The 14,009-nt window shown below is 45.8% G+C and overlaps 2 protein-coding genes and 2 non-coding genes across 4 annotated transcripts; 1 reads left to right on the forward strand and 3 right to left on the reverse strand.

The window, feature by feature from the left end:
- Nucleotides 1-541: 541 nt before the first annotated feature.
- On the reverse strand, nt 542-8,436 carry bbs2 (Bardet-Biedl syndrome 2). Its single transcript, XM_076042751.1, has 18 exons — nt 8,313-8,436; nt 7,699-7,835; nt 6,943-7,170; nt 6,560-6,685; nt 6,310-6,372; nt 6,090-6,167; nt 5,775-5,879; nt 5,451-5,537; nt 5,174-5,309; nt 4,755-4,894; nt 4,364-4,493; nt 3,796-3,967; nt 3,550-3,679; nt 3,336-3,455; nt 2,811-2,948; nt 2,560-2,672; nt 1,768-1,916; nt 542-1,446 (listed from the first exon to the last, which is right to left on the reverse strand). The coding sequence occupies exons 2-18, from the start codon at nt 7,813-7,815 to the stop codon at nt 1,340-1,342; spliced, it is 2,139 nt and encodes a 712-aa protein (XP_075898866.1). The 5' UTR covers nt 7,816-7,835; nt 8,313-8,436; the 3' UTR covers nt 542-1,339.
- Nucleotides 8,437-8,773: 337 nt separating this feature from the next.
- trnap-agg (transfer RNA proline (anticodon AGG)) lies at nt 8,774-8,845 on the reverse strand. The gene has a single exon. It is a non-coding gene; the product is annotated as a tRNA-Pro (tRNA).
- Nucleotides 8,846-9,674: 829 nt separating this feature from the next.
- Nucleotides 9,675-9,746, reverse strand: trnap-ugg (transfer RNA proline (anticodon UGG)). The gene has a single exon. It is a non-coding gene; the product is annotated as a tRNA-Pro (tRNA).
- Nucleotides 9,747-10,367: 621 nt separating this feature from the next.
- setd6 (SET domain containing 6, protein lysine methyltransferase) lies at nt 10,368-13,651 on the forward strand. The gene is made up of 9 exons (XM_076042808.1): nt 10,368-10,519; nt 10,667-10,747; nt 11,235-11,379; nt 11,485-11,626; nt 11,811-12,005; nt 12,143-12,284; nt 12,398-12,578; nt 13,028-13,164; nt 13,256-13,651. The coding sequence occupies exons 1-9, from the start codon at nt 10,493-10,495 to the stop codon at nt 13,568-13,570; spliced, it is 1,365 nt and encodes a 454-aa protein (XP_075898923.1). The 5' UTR covers nt 10,368-10,492; the 3' UTR covers nt 13,571-13,651.
- The last annotated feature ends 358 nt before the right edge of the window (nt 13,652-14,009 follow it).

A 14,009-nucleotide genomic window follows, 5' to 3' on the forward strand; every position in this document is an offset into this window, starting at 1 on the left:
ATTTGACGTGGCTGTGTCTTGAGGGATCCCGATGAACCTGCAAGTGGCCCCATGTCTCTAGGACAAAGTTGACTTTTGACCCCATAGACTTGCATGGCATTACGTGCCAGGTGCCGTGTGTTTGTCTTCCAAATGGGTTCACCAGGTGGACGTAATAATATATGTAATTGATATAGTATAGTTCTGAACTGTAATACCGATGGTTCTATATAAAATCACTTTGCATTATATGTTCTCTTTTTATATGTTTAATGTAACTTTGCATTTTTGCCCCATTTCATTTCATCTCATTGAGGGTTTACTGAAATATGTGAAAGACTATTTCCCTTTTAATTTTAATATTTTGTCTATATCACTTTTTCTCAAAATATTTTAGCTAGTTAATATTTTAATCACACTTCTGGCCAGCAGTAGCTACAGCCTGGTTTGCTTCCATTGTGAAAAGCTACACAGCAAACAGGCTAACTTATCTGAAAGGTCCCAGACAGTGACCAAAGGTCCTGAAAGAGTACGGCAACCAGTCAAAAACATAAATGATCAATTGAATTATATAAGGTTTTTATTCACCACAACCACAAAATCACATTTACAAACTGTGCTCAGTCTAGAAAAAAAAGAGGTACACAAATCCAAAGTACAGTTATTGGTCCTCTGTGACATTCATTGAAACAGTTCTTTGGCTACAAACACACAATAGACCTGAGTGACCGAGTCAGCACTCAGGGCCAGTGGTCGTCTGAGTGCGACTGTCACTCTGCTCTCTGGACTTTTGCTTTGAAAGGAAACACAATAAATCCTCATTTGTGTGCCGAGACAGAGAGACGGCCTGTGAAGATCGCACGTTACCGCCAGCGTCTGGATGAAATTGGAGTGAGCCGCGGATACACCCGGATCACTGCAGGTCTGAGAGCTTCGCACTGTCTCAACCCTCAACTACTAACAGGACGATCGCGCGGAACGAAGCAGCGGGAAGACGCAACTGTTTTTGCTCTGCGTGGGTTCCGAAAGCAGCGACAGCTTGAACATTTTCGTGCAAGATGTGTGTTCCGCCCTGCTGACTCCTACACAACCTCTGAAGCTAATTTGCAACTGCACTAAATCAAGCTCTTCGAGATGAATGACGACTCTGCCCGCACGCTAATCCCGCGGCGATTGTCAAGCACAAAGTGTGACGGAGCTGCCGCCCGGTTGTCTCGCTTCTCGGAAAATTCAGAAGATGGAAAATTGTTTAAGGCTACGTCGCAAAAACTGGCCTGGTCTGTGGCTCGTTGCTCATCGGCGACTCTTCAAACAAACAGGATCAAAAATTGAACAGAGTCTTATTTGTCCATTCAGGACCTCAGGACGACGCTGTGCCGGCCCTCATGACCCTGAAGAGTGTGTTGATGTTGTTGCTCTTGATGGCATCTCGGCAGGCGGAAATCACCTGGTTCTTGGGTTTCCCCACTGGGTAGAAGAAGAAAGAACACAGGCACAAATAAAGTTGAGTAATTCTGCTGCAGCATTGCTCCAAGTCTGCAATGGCAATCTTTAAACAGCATAACTGACTGACTGAACCACTAAAGCGCAAAGACGCTTAAATTTAAAACATAACTCAACTCAACTAAACTTATGGTCGCACAGCATCATTTGTAGAACCAGAAACAGTTTGAAGGTCATTGGTCATTGGTCCAAATATTCAATAATAAAACCTGAGGTCAGCAGCGACTCTACGCAGCTCTACAAAGTCCCTACGAGGACACACGGTACAGACGGCTCGTCTCTCACCTCGGAGTTTGCCCGCTCGCTGAATGGCCTGGTTGACTGACTTGAGACAAGCCAGCAGAGTGTTGTGATTGTTAGAGCGGATTTTGTATTCCTTTATCAGATCCCTGTTTAGATCGTACAGCTCTCGGTAACGCTTCTTCATGATTGCCCTGCAACGACCGATCAGTAAAAACACCACATCAGTCACTGACTCAGAAATCCAAACACAGTTTGTTTCACCACAAATACACTACACGTACACAACACAACGTACACAAAAATGAAAACAATAAGGGTGAACTAAGCACCTTAGGCTAAATATACATTGCTTTTGAAAGGAGAAATTTTACCGGTCCAGTGTGTAATATTTGGCTTGATTTATGGTCGGTATTATCGGTATAAACTTAATATTCTGCACCACCATCATATTTTTCAGGTTGTATACAGGTTTGGGTACACAGACCACCGCAGTTCACTGGCAAGCTCAGGAGGGGGATGGAGCGTGAAAGTCGCTGCAATCTGCAATGTCACCACTTGATGTCACTGTTTCCTCTTTAAAATCTCCAAATATTGCACACTTAACCTTTAGGAAAATGGTTTATTCGACAAACAACAATATCAGAGAGGACACGGGGTTATGCGGTGGGTTATGCAGTGCCACACACACTGACAGGACCAGACTCCTGCATCATTTTATGGTGCAGTTCATGGTTACATATTAAAGTTGACATAAGATTAAGTGTGTGACAATGGTGAATCTGACACACAAATAAGCGAACGTTGCGTTTTATAAATTGTGAAAAAAAAACTCACATGTCCCCCATGAGACGAGCGTCCTCCGCCTGCACAAGCATGTTCCTGATGTAGTTGGAGTGGTCGGCCATGGCTGCAGTTAACTTCTGATGGACGGAGTGGAACTCGTCCACCTAACACACGACGGTCAACGTTAGACGCCACAAAGGTGACGAGGAGGCGATGCATTTTTTTTTTTTAGTGTTGGCGGAATAAACATCAGGGAAGAATTCCAATTAAAAAGAGAGAGCGCGTGCCGGTGGAGGACGAACCTCGGTGAGCGTCGTGCGCAGCTCCTCGAAGTACTCGGGAAAGTCTGCTTCCGCCGACAGGTCTTCTATTCCCAGGAAGGAGGCCAGCGACTGGACCAGATCCCCCGCCAGGTCGATGTCGTCGGTTTGCAGAGTGATCTGAGATGAGAGACCGAAGACATGAGATCTGTGACATCATCGACTGTACCTCACTCCAAAAGACTGTTAAGGGGCGGGAGGGGGGGGGGGATCAGAAATTCTAAATTTGGGTTATTTAGTAAGTGCTGTCGCCTCACAGCAAGAAGGTTGTTGGTTCAATCCCGGGCCTGGGGGCCTTTCTGCTGCCTCCCACAGAAACTTTTGAGCATCTGAGTGTGTGGATGTGCAGACGACGCAAATAAAATATTGAACTTATTTTGTCGAAACGGAAGGAAACGACATGTCGCAGAGTGCGAAATGCGTTACTTGAAGTTTCATTTCCACGCAGGCACGAGAGCTTCTCACAACGCCCCTATTGAATTGCACGAGCAATGTTTCTGTTCGTACCTGTCCGTTGCCGGCCATGCTAATGGACAGCAGCCCCCCTCCTCTCAGCGAAACGAACGTGATGTCAGGGCTGTCGACTCCCTCCGGAAGCAGGAAGTTCTGGTTCAGCCACATCACCACCTGCACAGACGGAGAGAAACGTTTGAAACTGCAGCGGCGGTGGCATCAGGTTTGCTACCAGCCCACTCGGCATCACGCGCGGGTTTCTGCGTACCCTCTGTGGCCGCTCGCTGACGCAGAAGGTGACCTTTCCGGTGGGCGGAGCCGCCGAGGGGTCGGGCGTGACGTCGTACATGGAGAACCGCGGGAGCTGGCGGGTGATTTCAAACACGTGGAACTGGGTGCTGGCGTGCGGCAGCGACACGAGAGATCGAGTTCAGACTGACGTCGAGCAAAAAACATAAATGAAATAAAAATAAAAAAATCACAAAGGAACGTGATGAAGTCACTCGCGCCGCACCTCAGTTTGCCCCCGACAAAGGCCTTGATGTGCAGGTCCACCGGTATGTCCTTCGGGGGGACGATGGGGACTCGGACGCAGCCTGACAGGTTGTGGGCGCTGGGGTGAACAACGTGGCTCTCCCCTTCAAATATCCCCTCCGTGAATATGAGCACTGCCCGGATAATAGTTTCTGAGGAGAGGACAGAGGATGGTTGACAGGTTTTGAAATGTTTCTCTTCTCTGCTCTGTCAATCAAACAATCTCACTTTAAATTCCTTCTATATGGCGGCTCGAAGGAATGCATCAAGACCCTCCAGTTAACGCTGGATGTTGCAACTACCATGCTGGGTCAAAAAACGAGTGAAGAAAAGAGCGCCTTAATCTTCAGACACCCTGAAAAGTCTTACTCAGTCCCATTTATTGTCATTAATTATTTGCCAAATAGTTTTTGTGTGCCTGTTTCAAAAGGTTTGGCTTAAAAAAAAAAAAAAAAGCTTCAAGTTGGGAATAGGCTGAACCAAACCTGAGTTAGCTTGATATGCTATGTAGCTACGCTAAAGTAGGTGCACTGAATGTGAACGATTACCATTCGGCGTCGAAATGCAGAGCTCTACGTGAGCCTTCTGGTTCTCTGCGGCAGGTCTCACTGACAGCGACGTCTGCAGCTGAGTGTTGGCTGGTATGACTCCCACTCCGCTGTTGATCTCCGACACGCCCTAAAACATCATAACAAACATTGTCTTTGTGTGTTTGCATGAACAAGAACTCACCTGAATGCTTCAGATAAGTAACTTTGAGTCAAAACTGTAGGCAGGGGTCACTTAAGGCCAAAGAAAACTGCAGCTTATGCTTTAGTTTCGGGGTCCATATTTGTATTTTATATTTACCGGTATAGTAAACGCTTAAAAGGGGCACTAAGCCCATTTTAAAACGATACCATGAGCCATTTCAATTATGTCTCTATTAAGACTCGGTACCTTGGCATTCTCTTCATAGTTGCGTAGCTCCAGCAGGAGGTTCTGTCGGCGCTGACTGAGCTCTCTGATGAGTTCCTGTTCAGCGCTGGAGTCCATCAGGTTCCCTTTGAGGTCCTTGCTGGCAGGCAGGTAACCACGGACTGCAGCGGACGCACACAAACGCACATTACGCACAAGTCAAGAGATTTTTGAGTCCCATTTACGAGTATTCAAACGGAGAAAACCCCTCCAGCTATCCGCATACCCTGGTCACCTGACTAGGTTACAAGACGAAAGGGCAGATACGCAAGAGGTGGTAAAACATGGGGGAAGAATTGATAAGATACACAGAAGAGTTAAAAAGACAAAAACACTCTTTTAACTGGCACACATCCGATGACCATTGAACAGCCCGTTAGGTTTTCTCCCTGCCGTCATACCTTCGCCGTCCACAGAGGCACAGATTAGCTGCTGCTGCCCGTCCAGCCTGTAGTCTCCCTCCACCACTCCGGCCACCGAAGAGGAGAAGTTGTCTTTGAAAATCACCTCGCCGGTGCGGTCACTTCGAGCATCGATCTGGAACGGAAACGGGTATGACTGTTTATTTATCTGTGAGACTGGAAACCACTTTCACAGGAAACACAGAACCTGTTCTTTAAAAAAAAAAACATACACAGACCATTTAATTATATCTTGATGTTTGTGGGTGTGACCGACCTTTCCATTGGACCAGCCAGTGATGAGCTCCACTACTCCGTCGGCATTCAGGTCAAAAGCATGGATGCTCATTGCATGATTCTTAGACTGAACAAACAGGGAAAAAACACACACAAAAAGTGCACATTATTAAACAAACTGAGACGTGTTGCACTTGCCAGGTGTATTGATAGAAAATATGAAATGTTTATTTCAATAACTTTGAACATATTTGGGGCGGCACTGTGTCATTTAATTTATTTTTTTTTAAATTAGATTTTATTGTTATAATGTGATAATTTCATAAAACTGAAGTAGTACTAAAAAACATTGTTTTGCACTCACCTTAATCCTCCAGTAGCGGGCAGCACGGTCATAAACCCCTACAGTGCCGTTAGCCAGCGCATAGCCAAATCTGCTGCTATGCATATGACAGAGGGAGGTCACAGTCTGTGTGGAGAGGACACAGGGAGAGCACAGTCTCAGGCACACATGAAACCTTAAAATTCGACTACAACAACAAATATCCGATTTTGAAGCTATTAATTCAGTGGTTCTCAAACTTTCTCCGTCACGCCCAACCTTAGAGGAAGAAAATTTTTCATGCCCCCCTAAAACAGAGATGGCTTCAACAACTTTAACTAAAAGTGATCCGGCTACCTCATTTTCAGTCATCTCGGACACCAGCTCATCTTCTTTGAAAACCCTAATGTCAAAGTCCTCCGACCCAACAAGCAGCTGTTGAGAAAAAAAAATATTCTCATGACGGCACAATTTATCTAGTCATGACATCATCATATGAGCAAAATCATTCAAAACTGACAATGAGAAATGTCAAGCTACAGCAACTGAACAATTAGCAGCCGCAAAGATGCGTTACCTCGTTTTTTCCATCCCCAGTGAAGTCGCACAGCACCAGTGATCGCACATTATCTCCAGTTACCTGAAAACAACAGGTTACAAAGTTATTAACTGAAACAAATTAATTGAACACAAAAAAACACATACATTTATCTATACCTATTTTGTTTCAGGGGATATTGATATGACATCATTTCAACCACTACATCTCGTAGTTTTGCAGATTTATGAGATATGACATACGAGACAACCCATTGGCTCGTTCTTACCGTCCAAAAGTGGTCATTGCCCTCGCTGTCGAAGCCCTGTAAGGCACAATTTCCACCAATGATAGCAAGTGGATTTGGGATGTCGCCCAGTTGTCCCAACACAATGGCATTTGCCCCATCAGTCACCTATGCACACATTGGATCAAGGGAGAGAGAATTTGAATAAAAATAATGAATTTGGGTTGCAAAACAAAAATGTCAGTAAACAAGGAAACTACATTTTAATAAGAGGTTATTGTAACATATTGTAACACTTTGGAACATGAACTTTTAGCTTCTGTATGTTTTGCATTTCCAAAGTTTCTGTACGTGTCTTTTTCAGAAGGTCAAATCTCCACAAATCAAATGTTTCCACTTCCCGTTCTCCTCCGCTCCCCCCTTACCTCTCTGTAAAATACATCTGCATTGTCATGGACATCGTAGGCTAAAAGGTTGGTCTGGGACCCCACCAACAGCATGTCCCCAGTGGTGTTAGGCCCCAGCTTTCCTGCTGTCAGACAGGTGACGGCCTGGTTGATGTTGAGCAGAGAGATGTCTGAGTCCTGGGTGCTGTGGGTCAGCCGGTGGGCTGCAGGTCTCGGACCCCGAGCATGAGGGTTGTGGATGAAAACCTGAGACAAAAAGAGAGTTTATAGATAAGCTGTATTAGTTAATCATCGACACAGTAGGTTTTAAGTCACTGCATCTTGTGTGGACAAATTTGGACAAAAAAGTGTTTTATTTATTTATTTATTTTATTATTATTATTTTAATGGTGCGCTGTATACGTGTATACCTAGAACAAGTTACTTTAAAACAACTTTTAAAAAAAGTTGTTTTATCCTCAACTTACAGTCAGCGGATAAATGTTTAGGGTGTTTTACTGGTCTCAAATGTGACAATGGGTCACATTGGACCCCCAACATCATTGCAGGCTTAAATAATGTGTTCCTTACACATTTTTCATTGTGGAACTTAGGTTCTCAGGAAAAATCGCCGCTTATCAATTCATCGTTAATCGATCGATAAGGTCAATCAACTAACGATTAATTAATTAATCGATAATTTGCGTCTATAATTGCTAATGGTCAGGAAGAACATTCTTACACATTCCTGTGGGTGAAGTAATAGTAATGGTAAAGTTTAGTGTTGGCTCTCACCTTCCCGGCCTGCGTGGCCGCGGTAAGACATGGGTGAACTCCATCAAACTTGCCAACTGTCACCATGCGAGGGTTTATCTTGTGATTCAGCTTCAGGGTGAATATCGGGACCAGCATGGTGTCCAACTGAATATTGCCTGTCCAGAGAGAAACTGGCTATTTCAGCATCACACCTCACAGAGATGTGCATCAAACGCGTCGTCATCCATTTAACCAAGCGACAAAGCGTGATTTCGCTACGCTAATGTAATTACGGGCTTTACCGTTAGGCAGTCAGTGAGGAGTCCTGTTGCCTAGCAACAAAGAGTGGCACGCTAAAGCTTTTCAATCTCCTAATCTCTTCTTATTTCGTGTACATGAAGCCTGGCATACAACGAAAAAAAATGTGATTTCGTATAACAGTGGCTGCCACGTTTTGTTAGCCAGAGGTGAATTAATGTTTAGGACATGGAAAAAGTGTTGCCTTGCGAACCTACGGTATTCACCTATCATTAGCTACCGTAAAATGTAGTTTCAATGATGCCGGAAAATGCAATTAACGTTAAACGGAGACACAAAAACTACTATTCATTTTACGGAAAACTGTATCAAGTTATGGAATTCCCTTCCCTTACCTTGTCTTCTTTTGCAAATGTGGGATTATGGCTAAACTGGGCGAGTTAGACAATAATGTATTAGCTAGTTAACGTGAGACTGTACCCATTTCCTTGCCATTACCCGTTTCCTGTCTCTTGATTTCAAAATAAAAGTTTTTTTTGTTTGTTTTTTTTTTAAATAATACTCCCCCCCCCCCCCCCCCCCTTCCCCTCCCCCGCTCTTGAGGGAATCACCGGCTTGGTCGAAATGACACCAGGCGCAGTATAAATAAGTACGAATCACCTGACCAGATCATCATCTTTATGACATAGTCCATCACTATTCTCTCTGTTTTGGAAACCAGTGGAGGCATACGTGGGCTAAATGGCTTCGACGATCTTAATATCTTAGTAGAGCTACGTAACATTTCGCATGGCTACCGATCAGACTTGTCACATACCTAAATATTTAAAAAAGTATTCTACATACGTCAAAAGGTGGGCTCGTCCGGGATTTGAACCCGGGACCTCTCGCACCCTAAGCGAGAATCATACCCCTAGACCAACGAGCCGACGAGAAGATGTGAAGAACACCACCTAGTGGCCCAGTGATTTGGCGCAATAACTTCCATCATATTATGTTTAAGAAAACCTAATTGTGTGTGTTTATGCGGGAGGGAGGGCGGGTTCCTTCAGGGGTGCCCACGGCAAATCATTTGCCTCCATCTCATCTTCTGCACCCTCTTCTCTCACTCCAACTAACCTAATGTCCTCAAATCTCTTGTTTGCTCTTTCTTTAAACCTCCAGCATGGCAGTTTCAACCTCAGCATCCTTCCACTGATCCAGTCACTCTCTCCCTCTTCTGTCCACGTTCAAACCATCTCAACATCTGGCACGTGCTGCCCCTCTGAAGTGCTATTATTGATGGTTATGTCCATCTTGGTGACTATAAAAGAGAGAGCTCAACATTTGAAGCTACCTCGAGCTCTGCCCTTTTCTTCTGTGCCACCGACTCTAAACCAAACAACTTTGCAGCTCTCACCAGCATTTTGTCCTTGCGCATTCTCTGTTATCACACATCACACCTGACATTTTTCACAGCCCTATCCAGCCTGCTTGCACATTCCTTTTCACCTCTTTTCTGCAAGCCATCGCTCTTGACTGTTGACCAGACTGATTGGTCTTCCACCTTCTTTATCTTTACTTCCTGTAACCTCACCATTCAGTGCGGGTCCCTCTCTTTCACACAGATGTATCCTGTCTTGCTGCAGCTGGCCTTCATTCCTATTTCAGGAGAATACTTCCAGAACTAATCGGCCAAATGCCACGCACGGTATTTAACACTATAACTGTTACACTCTTGGTCATCTTAATTTAGGTATATACACACAATAAAACGTGGGCTCGTCCGGGATTTGAACCCGGGACCTCTCGCACCCAAAGCGAGAATCATACCCCTAGACCAACGAGCCGATGCGATATAAGTTTCAATGTCCTAAATTAATCATGTGTGAATCTTTTTTGGTTACACAGCAACAGTGACGGCTGCTGCTGTCGTTTCTACAGCAGTAAAGCCACTCAACAATTCGACAGACGCAGTGTGGTTTAACTCAGTTTGTTTTGCGCCAGTAGCCATCTATACCAGGTAGTCCGGAAATGCGTGTTGATGACTTCAAAATAAGAGCACCATTCTACTGCAAGCGGTGCCTTCTTTCAACCAAGTGAATCTGAAACAGCGAAATAATAAATGTAACATTATACATACACAATGAGAAGCAAAAATACTTAAGAAAAACTGGCCGAGTTTTAAATCCACACTTTTGGGGCGAAGGGATAGTAAAATAACCCCAGATGCCTTCGGTCAATTTTAAATGAAGCAGGCAGGCGTTCGTGTCAAAAGATTGCACCTACTTGTATTATGTTTGCATGCGTACTAAAAAAAAAACAAAAAAAAAAAACGAAGTTGAGTGTCATTACTTTACAGTATATTTTCGTTGTTGAGTTTATGATTTATTCATTTTTTTGAATCGCTGCTAATCGCTACTGCCGGTGTAGGTACAGAATGTGTCCCTGGTTGTCCGCAGCCTACGAGTGGTAGTTAGGGTCAAAATTGTCTCAGGGTTCCGGTGTACAGCCTCTTGTCATAACAGTTAGCTTTGGTCCCCAACCACGAGTAGCCACTAGCCAATACTCTCTCAGGCTGTATCCACAAGTTGACATGTCCACAGCTGCCAAACGGCCAAAGGTTGGAAAAACTGGTTTTCTGAGCACTAAATAGAAATATCAAGAACACGATGGCAGGAAGTGAGAGCCCGCGTGTAAATGTTCTATGCTACATAGTGTTCTATGGCTACATGTGGTCAGGATTTCACTTTTCCTTCGTGCGCTGCAGGTGTCCGATGGGTCGGAGCTCAGTCCCCTGCAGAACTTCCTGCGATGGTGCGACGACGTCAGCTTGGTTCTGAACAGTAAGGTGGGTTAGTATTACACTCTAACGGTGCTTTTAAACTAAGGGGGATATTCTTTATTAGGTCACGCCGCGCAAATAGTGATGCAGTGACATTAAGACGATCTATTCACGCAAGCATGTTTATGTCACGTGACCTCAGAAAGACTTAATTAAATTTTACCTGATTTTTTAAAAAAAATGAGTTTTGAATTTGGAAAATTTATATTTTAAGTTAAACTTGGTGAAAAGGCAGACTTCAATTTTACCCATATAATAAAGGAATTTATACCAATGTAGATGAATCATTCATTTGCATTCATCATGAATGAAAATCACTCCAGGTGGAATTAAAAACTTGTAGTGGTGATTTATAGTCAAGTGGTTCTTCCATCTGTTTTCTTTTTCTTTTTTTATCATTCAACATAAGCTTGTGTTTTTGACATACCCTTGCTTTGTTTGAAAAAAGTGTTCCTTGTCCTACTTCAGAGCAAATGTCATTTTTTCCCACAAGGTGAAAGTCAGCAAGGAGGGAACGGTGGCTGAGTATGGGATGCTGGCGACGGACGACATAGAAGAGGGGGAGGTGTTATTCACCATCCCCAGAGTGGCGCTTCTCCACCAGGGAACAAGCGAGGTTTCCAGCCTGCTGGAGAGAGGTGACGACCGACTAACTAGCTAACTAACTAACTAGCTAGCTAGCTAGCTAACTAACTCTGCATCTGACTCCTCCCCACCTCCCTATCCTCTGTGTCCTCCGACAGAGAAGTCATCTCTCGAGAGCTCCTCCGGCTGGGTCCCCCTGCTGCTGGCTCTGCTGTATGAGTACACGTCCACCCGGTCCCACTGGAGACCCTACCTCTCACTGTGGACCGACTTCAAGTCTCTGGACCACCCTATGTTCTGGTAAGTCTTAAGTTTTACCTGAGGGTTGGGGGACCGCTGTCAAATGTTAACACCGGTACCGGTACCGTGGGCTCATTTGGGACTGGGACACAGTACGGCGCACCTGACATTAACTCACGGTACGGGGGAAAATGCTGTTTTAACAAATGCGACCGAAGAGTGAACAGTGTTGGGATCCCTTCAGGCCTAAAGAGGAGCGAGAACGGCTGCTGAGGGGCACCGGCATCCCCGAGGCCGTGGACAGAGACCTGGCCAACATCAGGAGGGAATACACAGACGTGGTGCTCCCCTTCATCCAGAGACACCCCAAGTGGTGGAACCCTGAGGCGCACACGCTGGAGCTGTACATGCAGCTGGTGGCCTTTGTGATGGCCTACAGGTGAGCAGCGGTGGAGGCAGAACTTTGTCACACACAGGGGGGCAATAAGTAGAAGGAGTGTAGCTCCGCCCCTGCAGGGGAGCCAGCCTGAGCCAAAACCAGCAGCTGTCATTAAACCCCCCCCCCCCCCCCTCTAGTTTCCAGGAGCCGCAAGAGGAGGAGGACGGTGACGAGGAGGAGGATGAAGTTGAGACGACCCCCAACCCGCCCATGATGGTGCCCATGGCGGACATGCTCAACCACGTAGCCAATCACAACGCCAACCTGGAGTTCACGCCAGTGAGGCCGACGCTCTCACCCCGCAGGTCCATCTCACGGTTCCACACTTGACAAAATGAAAGAACTCTCTCTCTCTCTCTTCCAACCCCTGCCCTCCCCTGCTCCTCTCTCAGGACTGCCTCAAAATGGTGTGCGTCCGTCCCGTGCACAAAGGCCAGGAGGTGTTCAACACCTACGGCCAGATGGCCAACTGGCAGCTGCTGCACATGTACGGCTTCGCCGAGCCGCACCAGAGCAACAGCAACGACACCGCCGACGTCCCCGCCGCCAACCTATACCAGGTGGCCACACAAGGTGAAGGTCAAGTCTGTCATCGACCCCGTTCAACCACGGTCTCACTGATGAGCAGTAAATACAGTATTGAGGGTTCCCACAGTCATAGAAAACCTGGAAAAATCATGGAATTTTCTCTCAAATCACTGAAAGTTTTCGGAAAAGTCGTGAAGTTTGTATTGCATTTTATGTATTTTGAAGGTTTTAAACAGTTATTGTACCATGAAGTAATTAGCAAAATTTCCCACGTCTTTTATGTATGAAATTGTGTATTTGTAGGGTTGCTGTAAGGTCATGGAAAAGTGTCGGAATTTTGTCAGTGAAAATGAGTGGGAAACCCGGTATATTGGTATTGACTCGTCACTTAAGGAGGAAAAGAAAAGTTTTTGGACCATAACGAGCTTCACACCGAGGGTCCACTCGGTCCTCCTCAGCCTCTGGTCCTCCTCACTTCGCTCTTCCCCTCGCAGGAATCCAGTCCGACTTGGACCGGCAGCTGACGGAGGAGCAGTGGGAGATGCTGTGCGAGATGATGGGCGACAAAACCGCCTTCGTCTTTGGCAAACAGGGCTGCCTCACGGACACAGACCTGCACACCGCACTCAAGGTGGGAACCGCAAACACATCCGTCTCCAACTTTCCAGGAAAATTTCGGATCACTCGAGTGGCGCCATCTTGTGTGCCCCCCCCACCCTCAGGTGCTCTCCATGTCCAAGGAGGAGTTCTCGGAGTTCAAGGAGAACGAAGGCTGGGAGGAGGATGAGGAGGAGGACGACGACGAGGTCTCTCGGGCCTTCTCTTACGATGGTCTCCCCGAGCTGAAGCCCTCGTGGAAGTGGCTGCTTCACGAAGCGGCTCGCCTCACCCTGCAGTCGTACGGCGATGAAGGTGCGGCGCCGACGGAGGAGGGCGAGGAGGCTGCGCCGAACCGCAGGCACCTGAACGCGTCGCGCGTTCGCCACGGCCAGAGGAGCATCCTGTCCACGCTGATGAAGGTCACCGAAAAGTCGTGACTCAAGCAGCAACGCCCCCCAACCCCTCCTCACTCTTTTATACTCGATCACCAATCGTCCAATAAAATGACTAAAGCCTTGCGTTCTTGTTGTGCACTGTTTTAAACCCTCCGGTCAGCGTTACCCAACTTGACCTACGAACACCATCCGTTCAATCACCAATAGATTCGTTTCAGCATCGGAAGAATTTCCGGCGCGTTTTCTTTTTTTTTTGTTTTAAGAAGTAGATAAAACAAAATAGCTTCAACTGCCATCGCCAACGTCTCTTCAATTCTAATAAATTAATGTTTGTACAAATAAATTTTTTTATCCTGAGTTCTGAAGACATTGAAAAAAAAATGAGATCAGACAACCTTAAAGCATCATAAACCTCAATTTTTTTCATCAACTTCAAAAGACCTCCAAAAAAAAACAACAAAAAGTCATGCAAAAAAACAAA

This window comes from Nelusetta ayraudi, unplaced genomic scaffold (assembly GCF_046127955.1).
Source record: "Nelusetta ayraudi isolate G7.1 ecotype Tasmania unplaced genomic scaffold, CSIRO-AGI_Nayr_v1 ptg000071l, whole genome shotgun sequence".
NCBI classification, from domain to species: Eukaryota; Metazoa; Chordata; class Actinopteri; order Tetraodontiformes; family Monacanthidae; genus Nelusetta; species Nelusetta ayraudi.

What these genes read in the sequence shown, in the direction of transcription:
- bbs2 (XM_076042751.1), bottom strand. Translation starts at nt 7,815, where the DNA reads ATGCTGGTCCCGATATTCACCCTGAAGCTGAATCACAAGATAAACCCT. An exon ending in GCAATGACCACTTTTGGACG is followed by an intron (nt 6,373 to 6,559) that starts GTAAGAACGAGC and finishes TGTTGTTTTCAG; the next exon opens with GTAACTGGAGATAATGTGCG. An exon ending in CTGCATTTCGACGCCGAATG is followed by an intron (nt 3,968 to 4,363) that starts GTAATCGTTCAC and finishes TCCTCTCCTCAG; the next exon opens with AAACTATTATCCGGGCAGTG.
- setd6 (XM_076042808.1), top strand. Translation starts at nt 10,493, where the DNA reads ATGTCCACAGCTGCCAAACGGCCAAAG. An exon ending in ATACCAGGTGGCCACACAAG is followed by an intron (nt 12,579 to 13,027) that starts GTGAAGGTCAAG and finishes TTCCCCTCGCAG; the next exon opens with GAATCCAGTCCGACTTGGAC. An exon ending in ACCTGCACACCGCACTCAAG is followed by an intron (nt 13,165 to 13,255) that starts GTGGGAACCGCA and finishes CCCCACCCTCAG; the next exon opens with GTGCTCTCCATGTCCAAGGA.